The sequence below is a fragment of the Schistosoma haematobium genome, chromosome 1, assembly GCF_000699445.3.
Source record: "Schistosoma haematobium chromosome 1, whole genome shotgun sequence".
Classification (NCBI taxonomy): domain Eukaryota; kingdom Metazoa; phylum Platyhelminthes; class Trematoda; order Strigeidida; family Schistosomatidae; genus Schistosoma; species Schistosoma haematobium.
Window position 1 is genome coordinate 617070 of NC_067196.1, and position 19839 is coordinate 636908.

The following is a 19839-nucleotide window of genomic DNA, read 5'->3' on the forward strand; positions in this document are numbered from 1 at the left end:
TGTGATTGCATTGGTGCATTCTGTGTTGTATCGAAGAATCTGGCCTTTCCAGTTGTGTATATTGAGACTTACTACCGTCGAGACTGTGCTAATCTGATCGTCTACTCCTGCATTTGTTGTTGCGTGTGCGATAGAAAAGTAGGTTTAAGTCCGATCATCGGCAAAGTCTAGATCATCCAGCTGCATCCTAGATGTCCACTGTATCTCGTGCTTCGTCAAAACGTTTTCAATTTATGACCAAGCATCAGTGATAAATCGGATATCTCTGTGTATCCTTGTGTGACAGCAAAGCATCATTTTCATATATATCTCATTGAATAAACTTTGAGAGTTATTTGCAGTCAAGTAATCAGAATAGATTATATCCCCTGAGTTTCAGAATTCCTTTTGTATTTAATGTATATACATTCTGAAGATAATAATTATAGAACTCGTGCCACTAGTTTACAGACGTGATCAGCATTTAGACTGTGTTTGTCTTTGATTTGATTACCATTTCTGTTGGCGTTTTAGTTAATTACGATATTAAGCTGGTATATGTAATTCGTGAGGTTAACTAAACTTGTACGTTTTAAAACAGACTGTAAACACCGAACATCGTCTAACTCAATCATAAAACCTTCTCAATAACATCGATTCGAAACGTGTTTATCAGGTTGTTCATACCAACGTGGCTGTCAGGCTATTTACCATTTCATCTTCGAGTGTTCATCCACGGAGGAATTCATCTGATTTCTATGGCAAAACTAACACGAATTTCAACATCAGATGATATTTCAAAATGTATTCGATCTCTTATCAAATCTGATCGCCCCAACCCAACAACTGTATCCAACTTCAATCAACATTCAACACAGACACCCATCTGGTAAACAGTCGAGTGCGTCTATCCAGAATATCGTGTAGCGATGAATTTCTCTGCCATAGTGATTGAAATAAAACGAAACAAAGAATGTGATGTGGAGTTTTTCATGAAAATGATGATTGTTCGTAGATTCACATTCAATAAACATGAGAAGTATCAACTAGTTCAGTCTAAACGTTTCTAGATTATTATAATTATGAGTCCCACCGCTATAAAATCTACGAAAGTGACATCTCGAGGATTCTCTAAGGTAATGAATACTAATTTAAAATTAGATGGTAAATGTACACAGCGTTTATTCATAGCTGATGCTAAATCTATTCAAAAATGATAGAGAATTTTATTCATTTTTCTGCTGTGTGTTTGTCAGTGATTGTCAGTCATATGAATGAATCATTAGAAAGCGACATTCCTTTCTATACTCAAAGTCAATAGAGAACATCAGATAACCTGATGATTAAGATAAAATATGGTCATAAACAACAGAATCTTTGATCATTGACATTTCTACAAACAACAAATGAGGTCGACAGACAGATATCGGCATATCACACAATCACATATAGTTCATCACTTATTTTCATCAGTGTTAGTTTAAGAGAAATATTGTTTTATGCCAAAACGCATAGTAGATTAGAAGAACTAAAATAGCTGGGCTGATTATGTGGAATATTCAAACACATTTTCGTGATTGAATTGACAAGGTACAGCACACAGTGTGAACGGTTTCACGAGTACGAAAATAGCACGTGTTGTGTTTACGTCAAACGAATACAGTTCATCGAGGATAGTATGATCCTGATGGATAATCTTAATTTCTGCATCCGTTCAAATACACTTTTGTATTGTTTACCACATAATGGTCCCCAGTAAATTAGGGATTTGAAAGATGAGTGTCCATTTAACTAAAGTGGAGAGGATGAAATACAAACAAGTGAAACAATAAACAGTCAGTGATATACATTATGGAACCGAAATCACGCAACAATATATCTCTATGATTATCACTAATTAGCTAAGTCAAATGACATAGGTTTAGAGAAATTCTCCAGAAATAATTATCGGTTTATATTCAGCTCATCATCAGTTGTGTCTGCAACGCATATTCGACTGGCTCTTCAGGAAAGTGAACTAATTAAATTACTCTGCATACTCAGAGCATTTAAATCTGCAATGTCCACGTTAGCCCAATCCACTTCATTTCCAATGAACTCCACTTCAATATGTTTCAATGCATTTGGCAATTTTGTAAACCGCTCTATTTTTATCACAGACTACTACTACTACTACTACAGCTCTGCTTCTTTTTAGATTTCAATAGAAAATCAGCAAAGTATTGTTTTCAATGGACTGATGTGATCTAATCTACGTCCACATAGATCTGTTAATTTCTTATGAATTTCTGTTTGTATACAGTTATCTACATGTCAATACAGAAAAGTTAAAACATTCTTACAGTCGTCATTATTATGTTGGTTAGACGGAATGAATAGGGCTTGGTTTAGAAGTTATATTTTCTTATTGAACTATGATGAAATCGTCTAACAGAAGTTTTATTAAAATGAAATTCAAGTGACAAAGTGAAAATGTTGAATTCCCACCTAAACTGTTGGTGTCATTTTGATTTGAATCAATCAAATAGAAACAATACACCATTGACAGTCTATAGAGAGGTATTTGCAGGCAACAAACTGCTTGTTCGTATTTTTGAGTAGCAAGTTAATCAACCATGTATTACAAAGCACGTTTAATCACATTCAAGAGCAGTTTCATCAACACGGGTCAGGAATATAAAACAACGGTGGATAAACCCTAGTTCACGTTCTCAATAGATAGATGAATATTGAATAACGATCAGTTATTCCACCACCATGATTGGCCAGTAATGAACGTAATGAACGAAAGTTGACCTTCATGGTCACTTTGAATAATCGAATCAGAATAAAACAACCAAACACTCATAAAATCTATATAAACCAGACAATTTTTAGTGAAATTTCATTAACTGCTTTGAACAAGATGATGAGGTGAGTGTTAGCTGAACACAAGAGTTAAATGAGTGTATCGTACAAATTGAAATTTGATTCCATGTGATAACGTTCTTTTATTCACTTGAACCATTTCAGATTCAATTCTCCATATGATCTGTTCATACGAATTTCTATGATCTTGAACGTATTTTCCGGGTTCTGTATCTGCGATGAAATTTGTAAACATCCGAATTGGGTGAACTTTGAACAAGTGATTTTTAAGAATGAATCATATCGATATGTAAGTAATCGGTCAGATTCTAATAGACATATACAGTCTCATCATTATCACTACTCACAAACCATTAATCTCAATCAGCCTCGTCCAAATGTGAATGGCAGTTTTATTGAGTACAAGAAAATTCAAGTGAGTTGGTTACATTTTGTAGTTGAGGCGCTATCCACTTATTTACACCTTTTAGCCTATTAAACCAGAATTCCCGTTAAAATATTTTGAAAGTGAAGTCAGTAAATTTGAAATTTGGCCTAGTGGTAAGTCCATAATTTTCTTTGAATTAAAATTGTTATTGAGTTTTCTTGATCACCAATTAATTGCATTTATCAAAGTGGATTCAATTTCTTTAATGAATCAGTTGCATGCTCCTTATGACTCGTCGATTTCTTCAATGAATCAGCTACATGCTCCGTGTTACATGTCGAACTTAGGCAATTTATATTTTATTCATTCCATGTGAAGTTATCAATCGAATTGTATGTTTTCATTCACAAAAATATAGGTGTTTTATATATGTTTAAAAAAGACGAGAAAATAGGACAAATCTCGAATAATTTAGGAAGATCTTTGTCACGTCAACTTTTGGATGAGAGTGAGTTTCTTGAATTATTCAGTTGTAGTTTGTTTTGTTTACCGTTGTCATATTCATTTTGCATATACGAAATCTCACCGACCCGACATTTCTCAATAAAGTCAGTGAATCCAACTAATCAAATGTGCAGTAATAAGCGACGTTCTGAGTTAAATCAGTTTGTACTATTGAAGCCGACAATCTATCAAATCTTATTTGATTCCCTAAAATACATTTCTAGTACTTACTTGATTCCTAAAAGTTTAATGTCTCTGAGTCGCTGTTTGTCGACCATCGTATATTCAACTGTATCTCTTTAATCATATTCACCTTCATACAATTTTCGAATTCAAACTCTTTCTGACACAGCGGACTAATGAACGAACGTGAACAGTCGACTAGTGCAAGATTCTTTACTCAAACTAGAACACCTAGAACATCAAGTTTACATCCGTATATCTCAGTCAGTTATATGAATTTACGAATAACAAAATCTATCGTCCAAATAATGTCAAGTGACAATTACTCAGTCGAAATCGTTTGAGAAAAATTAACAGAAGTGTAACATTCTCACTTAGAGAGATTGAAATGTTCATCATATCGTTGAAGTGACAATAATCCTTGAACCTTCCTCATAAGCGATGATCGAGCATTTCACCACACCGTTTCATGTAAATGTTGGAATGAATCTGATAACTTGTATGCAGAGGTAGTCCATGTTAAAACGTACATTTAATAAAAGAGATGGATTTTCATTTTACACAAATTTCATTATCTACTTTTATTTTCAATAATTCAGAGGGATTAATCGTTGTCAAATTGTCTCTTAAAGGAGAAGATAAAGGTAAACATGATTCATGACAAGTGAACTTTGCACAATTACTTCTTTACTCCTTGTGATCACACACTGTTTGTGAAATTCAGTTTTCAGAAAATTGACATGAAAAACTTTGTTATTTTTCTAGAAAATGAGGGTCTAACCAAATGTGAAATCCACTCACCGTTTGATCACACATTGAATGTGATTTGAAGCTCAGTTGACATCGACTGGGAAAAATTAGATAAGACGTGTAAAATATTGATATTCATTGCCTGTTTGAAAACCTGTGCAGAGATACATTTTCGTTTAAATGCTTCCATGAAACTTGACGACAAATCATTGCTTCAAAACAAACGAACCGTGTCATATGTTCGTCACAAAGTCATTCTTGTGCGTATAATATACATCTACGCTTCCATTCATCGCATAGTCACTCCTATATAATATCCTTCCACATTGAGATATCGTTGAGATTACACATTCAAATCTATTCGTCTTGCATCTACAACAAACTGTTAGGTTTGAAGCTTCACGGGTTCACTTAGACTGCGAACGAGAACAATACTCAGTGACCAAAGACCAGTAATCTAACTATTGACGCGTCCCAGCCCCGCTATCTAGAAGGAGAAGTCCAGGCTTGGTATGGAAAATATATTCTGCATACAACCAGAAAACGAGCGAGCAAGCAAGCAGCAGCAGCGAACACTCAGACACAATTTTAAACGTATATATATATATAAATATATAAAATCGATATTGTCATATTAAAATGTTTTTTTAAACATGACTCATTCAGTTCATCACTCGACAGGCATTCGAATATTTAGTCGATAAGTTCATCATGTGACTTCCATCCAAATATTTAATCGATGAGTCAATCGATATGATAAAATTACAAATATGAATTTTGGGAATATACCGTCCCAACACAAACAAACACTGTAGCCAGAGTTACTTGATCGAGTTAAATATCCATATGTTAGGTGATCAATAAGATTCTCAAGTTGCATTTGTGAATAAACGCTCCATAACTTATGTCATGCATACTTGGAGTCGATTGTTAAAAGGAAAATTATAGAAAATATTGCGAATGTGCGAATACATTTGCAGTATTAGACCTTTAATGAATCAGTAGTAATACAATAGTAATGCAGATTCAGAAACTCAGCATTTCACACTAGTTTGGAAGGATGCATGCTCGTTTCATTCACATGAAGTTTAGTTCAATGTTTTGAGTGCGAATCCGACTGAAGAAAGCATTTGACACAACTCAGTAATTATACACTAAATTTGATCACTTTGTGAGTGAGCATATGCTGTGTTACACCTATCTTTCAAATATTAATTATCGTTAGTCTTTTAATTGTAGTGAATATACCCATTGTGACTAATCTGTTATATCCGAATGGGAAGATATCTATCTATTATGAGAACGTAAGTTATTAAATTGAATGTACATTTAGTTTTGTTTCAAGTACTTGAGATCATTCTACTATTTCATGCGTATGAACATAATAGAAAAAGATCAACATTTTGTGATGTGTAAAGAAACTATTTGACTTTGTAATTATTCTTTTAATGACACAACTCACTCTAGCACTTGTTAATATGTGAGTAATTAGAAGTGAAGTGACATCAGTTGTAACAATGATGTGTTCATGTCAAACACTACTAACCAGTGTATGACAGAATAGTGTATGTTATGTGTCGTATTCTGTCAGATTGTATTTCATCTTCAAATGGTCGGCTTTTCGGAACATTCAATAATGTATCATCTGAGCAGAGCTTCCTTGAAAATGTTAACAATCACATTTCATTACAACTGACGTAGGTTTTCATCTCACAATGTGTCAACATATTTCATCATAGACTGATAAATCATCAAACTTGGCTGAAGTTGACAACTGGTGTGATTAAGAATATCTATGTACACCAGATAGAACACATTTTCAATGAGAATATCATTATACGTAATGTAAGTGTGGTTAAGATAATTTGAACGAAGACTCACTTATTTAATGTTCAATTTGTTTTGATATAAAAGATTGTGTGCTGACAAATCCTCGTCCCATGTCTCTTTCAGAATATTTTGGAAATTTCAAAAGATACAGACTACGGAATCCGAGGAATCTTTCAATGTGATACAGGTAAGAAACTTTGCAAAGTATGATGTTAACAGTTTCATGTGCGGTGACGTCTATAATCAATCATTTGTTTGCTAAGGCTTACATAACCGGCAATCTGTGGTCAAGTAACTAAGGTGTATGAATTTTTTTTATCGCAAAAGTTTGGATGTGTAATTAGAGACGTTTTATACTTGTGCAGATCGACCAACTGAACGGAGCAGTGATATATAAACGACGAAATCAGGTAGATAAAATATCGTACGACCGTCACACTTGCCGTTCTTATTCATATCATCACCCAATGCATAATGAGGTGTGTTTTATATATGAAAGTTATGAATAAGTAGCACCTGAAGCTAATGTTTTCTTCATACAATGCTCAATCCTATGTGTTGTTGAAAGATGAGGCTCAGTTTCAATCTGAGTAAATGAGCGAAATTCAGTGTTTCATGATCACATGTGAGAACATGCACCAAGTATTTGGTCAAGTGATACATATTGCTCGATTGAAGTGCATTACTGAGTCATTAAAAATGATGAAAATTGTCATTTTCATATTGCTCGTTTGAATTCTCTCACCTGTCTCTTGTTGATTCGTTTGCTTTCTGTGATGATTGCTTGGACGTTGTAGGCAAAGATGGATGGTGATTAGCAGTGGAATCGATTGTTGTCATAAATATCGAACGGAAGATTGAGTTAACAGAGCAGGAATGAAATAAGTTTTCACGCTTCATACAAACCAGTAGGTGTTTGGACTGAATGGTTGGGTGAATATCCGTATGGCGTTTGCATTGAATGATCCTGGGCTCCGGTCCATTAGTAAACATCAACTCTGAGATGTGGGAATATCCAGCTGAGACTTTTAAAATAAGAATGAACGCTAGTCATCTTTCGCTCTTCATTTGATGCTCCCATGTTTTTTATTTGTTAGCTGAAACGTGAGAAAATGTTTAAAAGGTTGGACTAAAATTTTGCGGTTGTTGCTCATAAAGAAAATCTAAATGTTACGTTTTTTCTCTTTGATTTGTCACACAAGGTAAGAAAGAACATGAGATATCTGTTCCTGTAGAATGGATGAAAAATGGCACGTTAGTGGAGTATGAAGTCATCGGCAGTATGTTAAATCTTATTTATCATCATTTACTATATTCACACTTAAATCCATCCTTTTTATTTCAACACGCTGAAAATATCATTTATAACTTCAGTCAGCTACTAAATGACATCCAGCCATCCGTCCGAAAATACGTTTCACTTATCATTAGTGATTAATTGTGGATTCATTTTTAAATATCAAGAATGATAAGGTATCCATTTTGAACGATTATTGAAGTCTTGTGGAAAAACTCACAAAACGATGTATGACTTGATAGTAATCTGGAAAAAGATTAGGTAACAGTTATTTGATTGTGGATTGACCAGGCAGCTTCTGTTTTTCCTTTTTGGTACATGGGATAACGAATTTTTCTGGGGCATTGAAATCACAAGAACACTCCATGTCATTGGGATTAACCTCAAAACGGTTGCCTACTTTCCAAAATCTCTGCTTTGTCATACATATCCGATAAAATAGAGACGAAGAAATGTGACGTCACCAAACTTATATTCACCATAGACAGTCTCAGAATTATTGATGTAATAAACAATACGAAATTGAATATGAACACTCAGTAAATTAAAACAGATTTCAGTTCACCATGTGTTAGGCTACCGAAACAACATTTCCACCACCGTGAGAATCATTCCATTATCCAATGATCAAATCTCCTTCATATTCATCGAATAAAATATGATCTATATCATCGATGAATTTTCTTTGATCCAACTAGTCTGTTGCATTAGCTGACAGCACACGAACCAGACTGCGACCATATACTTTGATATGGGTTCTCATAGTAAAACAAATAAAATCTTTTCAGGAAAAATAAGACAATGATAATTGGAAAAACAATCTCTATCTACATTTCATATTCGACTGAATTACCATGATTGAATTGAATTTTTAGTCTAAGAACAACTGAATTTCCATCACTGCCTTCATGAAAAGAAACTATGTATTGATGGAACATAATGTGGAGTAGGCTTCTCTGAACCCAGTGAGTGCATTGTGTGTACATTTCTGAATGTAAACAGTCAGTGAAATCTGTCAAGTTCGCCAGTCGGAATTCATCGTTTATACTTGACATTCAAACCTGTTTCATTCACTCCAAACATTCCGTTGTGAAACATGATTGAAATGGAATGTATACTGAGTATTGCATTATGCATTGTGATAACAACTCTCCAGTGAATGAAATAGTCACTTGACACTGAAATCACCATCATGTGATTGAGTTATAGTTCCATGTATTGTGATTCTCTTTAGTTCTGTTTAAGAATTCGAATTATATAATCACCTTATTACTTTTACAGCAATTTGTCCAATACACAATTCAAGTGAAGCATGTCTGAATGCAATAACATCGAATGTGACATGTATTTGGTGTGAGAAATGGAATACGTGCATTGACAGTAATCATCAGAATCACCATTTCTTTAAAGTGAATGGTTGCCATTTTAAGGTATGTGCTTAATTAACTGACTGTCAATTAGGTAGTAGTTGTTCTGAATGATTGTAAAATGCACATTTTCTTACCGTTTGTTGAATTGTATTTTACCACCCTTGTTGACACAAATGCAGAATGAATTTCTCAAGGAATATTTCATGTTTTGTAATGAATGCTACTGTTTCGTCTATTCAAAAGGAGCCCGGATGTTAACGATGTGAGTACATCGACACCCGTCAATCATAAAGGAACAACATTGGGAATTTGTGAAGTTCAGGTTGGTGGAAACCTCAAGGAAACCACCCATCAAACCAATCAATACCCGATAAATATTTGATATTTAGTAATAAATGCTACTGTTTTGTTTTTCCATAGAATACGACTACTGAAATATCGAAAGAAAGTAGACAGAACAAATCACTTTGGTATCTGTATATAATAATTCCACTGATCGTCTTCATCGCTGCATGTACCGGATATGTTACCTGGAAATGTTTGCATAAAAAAAGGAGAAGTAGTGAATGATTCTCAACAAAGTCTCATAACTAAATTCGAATATTCTGACTAATTCCGCTTTTCTTTTTCGTATTTTAATGAACAATTTTAGATTTAGTTATTCATTTTAATGGTTTGGACTTTTCCTTACGGAACTATGTACATTTTGTGCTTGTTTATGTTATAGCCGATGTATTCTTGTTAATTAAATATCAAACATGATTTATAATATTTACGTCATTGTCTTTATTCATTAGAAGCTGACTTTTCTTACGAGAGTTTGGCAACACTTTTTTCGGAATTAGTAGTCATGTGTTTACTTTATTTTGTGTTAATTGAAATCAACAATGAGTTTGTTGTGAATGTCCATCGTCATCCTTCGTTACTTCATTATTCATTGTTATGTTAATGATGAGTGACAAACCAAGGTTAATTCGGTGTTATCTAGACTGATTGTGATTCTTTACAAACTTCTATTGTTGACAGAAGCAATAAACGGCCATCAGTTTCACTCAAAACTTATTCCAAACGAGCTAAAACGGAGTTGTCCTTCTCAGCTTCACAAAGGAGACCGTTACTGAGTTGATAGTTTGGTGTGCTAAGTGCTGTTGAAAAATAAGTAACCAGCGTTGCACAATGAATTGCAGTTTTCAGAGCACACATACTTCACGGTTGTCACTGAAGATGTTCAGTTTCATTGTTCTGAATTGTGCTGTGAGAAACTGAATGAGCACACACAAACCTGTTGTATTTGGAATTCAAAATCATAGGCTATGAAGTACTAAGAAACTATTATTTCGTAAAATTATCAAAACCATCACAGTTTAAATAGGAGTCCGAATTTCTTTAATGGGTTGTACTTCTCCTTAAGTTTATCGTTCATTTGTTCAGCTATGTTTTGCATGTAGACTCTGTGTAACATAGTCATCTGGTTTCTGGAAGCGTATCTGAATAATGTGCCAATGTGTATAATTATATCATTGATGTCTGCAATTCGAAGCATAGCTCTTCAAACACTGTTTTCTCCATGAAATAATATTTGATATACAACATTTGATGTTAAATCATCCGATCACATTTTAGGTTTAAATTGATTTTGAACGTGTTTCAGGTTTCCTCAATAGGAGCCCCTAAGTGCCATGATACGGCCGAGAGTGGGGAGAGTCAGCTCACTCTCACTACAAATGCTCTTACATGGCCACGTGTGCACATCCTCTGTCAAGGACATCCTACTTCTTGATGTCTCGCGAGTAGGCGAGGACAAAATGCGAATGGCTGGCGAATAAACCATGTTGTTGGATATGGAGTAGCCACATAAGCGAAATTGGAAAATCCTGAGTACTAATCAATGGTGCACATAGGCTCTGAGATTCGGAGTGAATAAATGACGTGTGAATCAATTATGAGTCAGCGGCTACCATGAAACTGTATCTCTCACGTTGCTTCACCGCCTTGTGGATTGCACCTTTAGGTCGAACGCTCCTCAGCAAACGGAATATAGCCTAGCCCTCACACAGATCGAGTGATTTATGTGGCGCATATATACTCTGTGCCTTGTTGTACCAATGTTTATGTGTTGAGGAAAATAAATAAATAATTCTTGACTTTCCCACCAAAAAAACAAATATGATGAGCACAAGTAGCATTTAACATGACATCTTCAGGATTTGATTCTTCTGAAATGTTTTCCTCCAATTTAGTAAGAATGTCATTCGAGAATCAGCATCTAACGAAATCGCACCAGATTTCCGATAAGCATTCGATTCATATTCAGGATCTGATTCCTCTGAAATGTTTTTCCTCGTATTTTGCTGCATCAATTGTTTTTAGGATGGGGATCGCTTCAGCTTTCTCAACAAATGTCACGTGGAACAAAATTTTGTTCCAGTTGACGTTTGGTTTCAGGGTTATATAAGGCAAACAAAGCGTCATTAAATTCTGGACTGAGGTATCACTATATACTGTTTATCTCAATATAACAGTCATGGAATTAATCAAGGGAGGTATATAGTCGCTACTGAGTATGAACATTATTTTCCGAAATGTTGTACAGAGATAAGTTATCACCGGAAACGGACAATTTAACAAAATCCGAACTGCAGTGTTTATCTTCATCAGTGGCAATACTAAATGTAGCTCTACAGACTGACCGAATGTAACCAATTTTACAATAGTTTAAACATTCATCATTACGAAATACACAGGAATTATGTGAGTGCAATTTAGCACTGGATAAACATGTACCAAACTTGTGGTCAACTCCGTGACTGGATTTGCAATTACTCTAATATCTGTTATTCGCATCAGATCTGAATGACTATGTAACGTGGTGGAATTATCGACGTTTTCATGAAATGTTTCTCTTTCCAGCACTCGAAATTAGTACACAATGCATGATTTAGTAGTACGTTTTTTGGGAATTGATCAAGAAAGCGTAGCAGGCTCGTTTGTTAATGCCGAGGATTCTAGTTAGTTGTAAGACAAATTCTTTCCATCTGTTCATCGAAAACTTCAGAATTTGAATGTGTGAAAACCTGTATGCTACGTATATTTTGTTCGTTCTTGACTTTACTACACGTTTACTTTGTTCTCTGAGATGAACACATCTAGTGGGAAGCAAATGATAAATTATTTTGGGTCCAAAATCATTTCTTTGTATTCTGTGCATCGAAATCAGGTCACATCTCCGTCTACGATAAGACACAGTAAAGAGGTCTTGTATTTCAATCCTCTCTTTTTGTTGTAAACATCGGAGTTCTGGAATCGCACGGGTAACTGCACTCAGCATTTTTCGCAGGTCAACTTTTAAATAAGAACCTGCAGCGTCAATCCATTTTTCAGGCTTATTTCTCACGAAGGTTGTGTATAATGTGGTGATTATGGTAGTATCTAACTTGGTGAGTGTCCGTCCTAAAGCACACAGTGTTGTAGACGTGTAAAACACAACCTTCCAGCAATGATCATTGGCCTTAAATTCATGAATCACGGTCACTCCAAGATCCTCGTGAAACCGATCTACGGGTACAGGCACTTTCCCATTCAGTAGCTGTTCGACTTTGCATCTTTAAAGTGCATGACGACACGAATTGCAGCGTCGGTGAGCATCAGACATTATTTAGAAAAAATAACCGCATGCATCTGCACCTTTCATCATTTCTCGTCAGATTTTCACATCATAAGCGTATAATAATATTGTGGACTGAACTATACTTGAGAGATAGTTTATATGCAGCATAAAAAGTAAAGAATCTAGTGCAGAGCCTTGAAGTACTTCGCCAAGTACTGGTCTACAGATGGAGCACTTGCAATTTACTCTAACTTCCTGTTTACGACCTATGAAAGACATTTCAAGGCATTATACGGCGGGTTCATCCATGTTATGATATTCTAGCTTCAATAGCTGTCCATCTGTTGGCATCTTGTTAGCAATATAAGTCTATTTGTTGACATCTTTTCAAACAATTTGCTGAAGTCTATGTAGATAACATTATCTAATTTTCCAATGTTTAAAGCTTTCATCCATTGCTTTCTTGCAACAAGGAGGTTTGTTTTTCAAGCTCAATACATTCAAGACTATTCATAATTGAAAAACATCATATGTCCATTCAATTTTGTAACTTACGTTCTCATAATAAAAGATATCTTCTCATTCGGATATATCAGATAAGTTATAATGCGGATATATCATATGGATATTCAAATCGATCAAATAACTCTGACTACAATGTTTGTTTGTTGTAGATGAGAGACGAATAGATTTGGATCTGTAGTCTCAACGACTTCCTATTGCGAAAGGACAATATATAGGAATGACTATGTGATAAATGGAAGCGTAGATGAATATGATGTGCACAGGAATGGCTTTGTGACGAACATATAACACGATTCATTTTCTTTTAAGCAATGGATTATCATCACGTTTCTCAACAGGCAAAGTGAAATTGTGCCTGAATGTATCTATGGTGATCAATTTTGGACTTTTCAGATCTAATCATTATCAGTTCATGTCAACTGATCTTCAAGTCGAATTCAATGTATTCAAATGTTGAGTGGATTCATATATATATATATGAATTATCGTTTTTCGAAAAAGCAAGAACTTCTAACATTTTCAGTTTCTAAGGACAATGGAATCTCACCAACAAGAAGTGACCAAAATCCGTGAATATGTAAGTGTGCTGGTTTCATATGTGTTGACTTACGTGTACCATTATCTTCTCCTTCATGAGATCATTTGACAGTGAATAATCCCTCTGAATTATTGAAAATACGAAAAAGATAATGAAATATCTGTGAAATGAAAATCCATCTCTTTTATTTAATGTACTTTGTAACCCGGAATACCTTTGCATACAAGTTATCTGTTTCATTCCGACATTAACATGAAATGGAGATGTTTCAAGGAATAATGTCGCTTCAATGGTATAATGAACTTTTCAATCAACTGACTTCGGTAAAGTTATTTCACGTCCGCCCAAATTTGTCCAATGATTTTTTGACTGAGTAAGAGTAATTTAATATCTATCTGACAATAGCCAAAAATATTCATTTTCTGAGATTCGGTTATTCATCGATTCGGACAGCAGACCAAAACGACCATATGTAGACTTGATGTTCTAGGTATTCAAGTTCGAGTAAAACATTGTGTACTTGCGGACTGTTCATGGTCGTTCAATATTCAGCTCTTTCAGAAAGTACCTAGATTCGGAGATCATAATCATACGAACATGAAAACAGAGATACAGTTCAATGAAGTATGGATCAATTAAGTGCTAGTAGAGTATTTAAAGATAACAAATATGATATGATATTTTGTAGGCTTTACAAGTTCAAACTGACTCCACTCAGAACATGGCTCATTGCTACACATTTGTTCAGTTTGATTCACTCAGTCCAAAAAGAAGTGTCGTATCAATGAGATATCAATTTAAACGAAATGAATGTGAGAAGAGGGAACAAAACAATCTACAAATGAATAATATAAGAACCCACTTTCATCCAGAACATCAAACTCAAGCATTGATATGTGTTGTCAATTCATTTGAGATTCTTCCGTAGTGCATTCTGCTTTTATACAAAAATATGTGACCTGTAATTTTAATAAAGAAAACATGCAAATTGATTGATGATTTCAAATTGATCTCATTGAAGTGTCGTATCAATGAGATATCAATTATACAAAATGAATGTGAGAAAAGGAAACAACACAATCTACAACTGAATAATATAAGAACCCACTTTCATTTAAAACATCAAACTCAAGCATTCAGATGTCTTTTTAATTCATTTGAGATTCTTCCGTAGTGCATTCTGACCTTTAATTTTGATAAAGAAAACATGCAAATTGATTGATGATTTCACATTGAATGGATAAATGAATTCGAATTAGACTGAAGATTTAAAGGAATTCCATAGACTTAATTTAATTGGCTATAAGGCGTCACATCACAGACAATTTGAGGAAAAGTTTCCGGGCGTGCTACGAAGAGCAAGCGACTGATTCACTGAAGAAATTGAATCAACTTTGATTCATGAGATAACTTTTTGATCAATTTTAGTTCGAAGAAAAATATGGACTTACCATCAGAAGAATCATCAAAGTAACTGACTTGACTTTCGTAATATTTCAACGGAAATTCTAGTCTAATGTACCGAAAAGATCTAAACATATGGATAGTGCCTCCACCACAAAATGTATTTCCATCCGACCGAATCCTTTAAAACTGCCAATCACAACTTGATGAGGCTGATTAAGTTTAATTGTTTGTGAGTAATGTCTATAAGAATCTGACTGATTACTTACATATCGATATGAATCACACTCAAAAATCACGTTTTAAAGTTCTTCCGAATCCTTTTGTTGACAGATTTCTTCACAGTTACAGAACACGGAAAACAAGTTCAAGATCAAAGAAATTCTTATCAACAGATCATATGGAGAATTGAATCTGAAATGGTTCAGGTGAATAAAAGTACGTTAACTCATGGAATCGAAGTTCAATTTGTACAATGCACTCATTTACCTTGCGTGTTCGGCTCAAACTCACCTCTTTATCTCAATCAAAGTAGTTTAGCTAAATAGAAATTCTGTAAGGCGATTTCATCATCGTTTAATATGGAAATTGTAACTTCTTAACGCAGTCACATCCATTCTGTTTGATCACCATTTTATACCATTGACTGTTAAAAGGTATTCGGATTAAAAACGATAATAAATTTAGTATCCATCATGTAGAAGTAGGACTGACTGTGTCCAGTTATGTAGATTGAGTTCGTCAAAGATTGTATTAATAGAGAAACAATTTATTCTGTTAAAAGTGAGTTTTTGAAGATTGACAACGACTTCTCGAACCAGACACAGACTTATAGTTACAACAGTGATTATTGTATCGGATTACTAATAAATCTGTTTACACACAAGGGAAGGACTGATTTCCATTTTAGTATTTCAATGTTTTATTTCCTCATATCATTTGAGCTTGCAAATAGATGTTCTCTTGGTACAGTGGAGGTGCATTGTTCTACTTTAGAAGGGTTTTGACAGTATTCAAAATGTTGTTTTCTGGAGCACCACAGTCTTGTATAACAAAACACCGTTGTGTAAATTCATGAATGAATCAACATCAAAATTAGTTTCAATGATACATTGTACACTCTATGCTGTTGATCAGTACCTAATTCTGAGAAGAAAACTAGTCTGTTCAGGATAAGTGAGATCTAGATTAGAACCTAATTGGTAGTCTCTCCTTGTACTTTCTTGTGTATTTTACATAGTGTTACAAGTGAATATGTTTTAAGTACTCAATTTGACTGTATAATTTGATAGTTCTTGCATGTAACCTATTATTACTTACTGTGCTACATTTTCCGTTTACGGGCTTGCGAAATAAAGACTTTACTGCGTTGCGAAGAGTGCTGAAGGTAGTAAGCAAGATGCTTGGTTAATATTTTGAGATCATTGAAAATATGATTGTATATAGACGTTCAATGTCTTCCTGAGACCTAGCAGTTGTTGCTTCACCGGATACTCACCATATCCTTTATTTATATATTTCTCCGTGTATATCTCCTGGTAAGACGAGATTTCAGTATATTATAATACATGTATGCAAGCAAAAGAATAGAAGCTTCACAATGCTTTTGATGTGTGTGCGAGTCTGACAGGTATTAGATAAGTTATTATTTCCTCTCTCCATATCATTACACGTTATTTATTGTTCCTGGTTGTTGAATTGTGTCGGCTTTTTGATGTGAAAATATATTAACGTTCCAGTCAGGTCAGTCACGTGTTATTGACCTGAATTGTGTCGACGTTCTGTAGAATAGACACTGGGAGGGAGTCTAGCCTAGATATTTGTCTAAGGTAAATGAAAGTATCTTACGTGTAGACGACGTGAAACCGAGCGTTATAACAGCCTTAAATAACAAATATATTTTGTGACGAACAGGTTGTTTGAATTGACCTAGTCAATGACTTGTATTCTCACCCATATTTATAATTAAGAATGCTGTACAGATTCCTAATTTTCTCCAAAAGACAACCCATTCTATTCCATGTAGTTCATCCACTCGAATTATGTATTCTCTTCAACTTTTTCCATTTTTTGTAAAAGGAAATGTGGAATACCCGTTGCAGATAATTTAATGTTTGAACAAACACATAGCAATGAATATAGCTGATATTCATCATGACAATTGCAAATTATCGTCTTTATCTCTCAATGTAGTTTGATGATGACAGCAGAGACGATTGTCAACTCCTAAATGTTAAACATTATCATTCGCGGATTCATGATTGTCTACTGAATGCCATGCACTTTTAACAAAAAATCTTTGAAACAACTAATTGGTCACATGTGGTGTACCTCAGTGTATTTTATCAATCCAGAAAGAGACTATTCTTTGTCAAATGATTTCTTCCTTCTCTAGTACATCTTCAACGGAGACAAATGAATTGCTTTGGGTAATGTTCATTGTATTATCAACTGCTGAATTCTACCAAAGTCAACTGTATAATTTGAATTTTGACTGTACTTTTCCGTAATTTTTTCGCAAAATATGTGAATTGACCAGGTGGACAAGCTGGACAAGATTAAACAATTGCTTTCCAAGTTTATACATATTACTCACTCACTGACTCATTTACAGCTGTTACACCTTGTCGTAGCATAAGTCACTCACATACATTCTTCTTTTTGTGATATATGTCTGATTCTCAAACGTCAGCTGATTTGTTCTCTCCCACAATACGCTGTTGCTAATGATAATTTTTAACTGAATCTTGTGAACGCAATAACTTGAAAATAGTTGAACATGTTCATGGTGAATGTAATAGTGGATTACGTTGATAAAACTAAATGTAAACAAGTTTAAATGCAGGTGAGGTATTAAACGCGTCATGTTAATTCCTCATCACATGTCATACTGCGATTTTGCTACAAGAAGTGTACACATGAAATTAACGTTGCAAATTTGAGAGACAGTTACGTTTGTACTGTGTGTTTAAGAAACGAATCCGGATTACATCACGTTTACTTGTATTCAACTCACCATTGATATTCCGAACAATTTATTTTAAATAATGACGACTAGAGAAAGTTTTGTTAGATCATTGTGATAGAATGCAAGAAGATTCTGTGATGACATATAGATAACCGGGAACAAACAGAAAGTAATAAGAGTTTGACAGAATTCTGTGAACGTAGATTAGAACACATCGAACTATTGACAACATTAAATTGCTCAATTTCGGTTGAATTCTAAACGGAAGCAGAACTGAAGTGGTAGTCTGTGATAAAATAGAGAGGCTTACAAAATTTTCAAATACAATCAAACTTATTGAAGTGGAGCTCATGGGAAATGAAGAAGAGTCGGCTAACGTGCGCATTGATATTGATGCATTATTTCAGCTCCATAATGAGTATCACTAAATGTTCGTTTTTTCACATGTTTGAATTCTGTCTTATCCGTTTTGGTCATGTGGACTGCCACCTTTTACATCCATTAATTACTCAAGACCATAGTGTGATTGACAACAAAAGTTGTATTTGATCAGAGGCTCAAGATGATATGACTGTTCATCAGTAACATATTATCCTCGATGAACAGTACTTGTTCGACGTGAACACAACACGTGGTACTCTCGCACTCGTGAAACCGTTCACACTGAGGACTGTACTTTGGCGATTCAATCACGATTATGTGTTTGAATATTACTGAAAATCAGTAAATTTATTTCAGTTCTTCTAATCTACTTAGCGTTTCTGTAAAAGAAATATTTTTCTTAATTGAACATTAGTGTAAATAATAGTGTATATTATCTGAATACGTGATATGCCGATCTCTGTGTGTTGACCTCATTTGTTGTTTGTAGAAATGTCAATGATGAAAACTTTTGTTGTTTTTCTCCATATTTTATAATAATAATTAGGTTATCTGATGTTTTCTATTGTGTAGTTAGCGTGATATTTACTTTGAGTATAGAAAGAAATGTCGCTTTCTAATGATGCATTCATATGACTGACAATCATCGACAAGCACACAGCAGAAAAATGAATAAAATTCTTCATCATTTTAGAGTACATTTTGCACCAGGTATGAATAAACTCTGTAACTATTCACCAACTAATTTCAAATAAGTGTATTGATCGTAATCCTACAGAATTCTGTGGTGTTTATCATCCATGCCTTGCGTGTCGGTGGAACTCCCATTATTAACCTAAACACTTTTAGACTCGACTGGTTGATACTTCTCATGTTTATTGAAAGTGGGATTGTGAAAACCCACTATCATCATGAAAAACTACACATCACGTTGTGTTTATCTTTTATTTCGATTAATATGACGTAGAAACTTATCGTCACACGATATTCTAGATAGACACACTCGACTGCTTACCAATCTTATGTTTGCGTTAGGTCCAGAGTTCGGATCATGCGAGCCAAGATCGTAGATGGTCCCTGCAGAGAAGTCTCACAATAGGACGAAACTACTGTTCATTGCTTTCAGGTTGTCCATAGTAGTCTAGTTTCAATCGGTTCATGTTCAAAACCATTGAAATTATAATAATACCGAAAAATCCTTTCTGATATGAATCAAAGGATGTTCAGAAAGATTTAAGCACTGAAAAGCTACATTAACGAAAACAGTT

The 19839-nt window shown here is 34.5% G+C and overlaps 1 protein-coding gene across 1 annotated transcript; it reads left to right on the top strand.

Moving 5' to 3' along the window:
• The first annotated feature begins 1715 nt into the window (after positions 1-1715).
• MS3_00003558 (uncharacterized protein) lies at positions 1716-9923 on the top strand. Its single transcript, XM_051211384.1, has 8 exons — positions 1716-3136; positions 3173-3262; positions 3318-3387; positions 3633-5822; positions 6605-6668; positions 7684-7761; positions 9060-9208; positions 9569-9923. The coding sequence occupies exons 1-4, from the start codon at positions 3029-3031 to the stop codon at positions 4019-4021; spliced, it is 657 nt and encodes a 218-aa protein (XP_051072867.1). The 5' UTR covers positions 1716-3028; the 3' UTR covers positions 4022-5822; positions 6605-6668; positions 7684-7761; positions 9060-9208; positions 9569-9923.
• Positions 9924-19839: the final 9916 nt, after the last annotated feature.

Coding starts and splice junctions, on each gene's coding strand:
- MS3_00003558 (XM_051211384.1), top strand. CDS start 3,029: ATGATCTTGAACGTATTTTCCGGGTTCTGTATCTGCGATGAAATTTGT. Junction 3,263..3,317: donor TTGAGTACAAGAAAATTCAA/GTGAGTTGGTTA, acceptor TACACCTTTTAG/CCTATTAAACCAGAATTCCC. Junction 3,388..3,632: donor ATTTGAAATTTGGCCTAGTG/GTAAGTCCATAA, acceptor ACAAAAATATAG/GTGTTTTATATATGTTTAAA.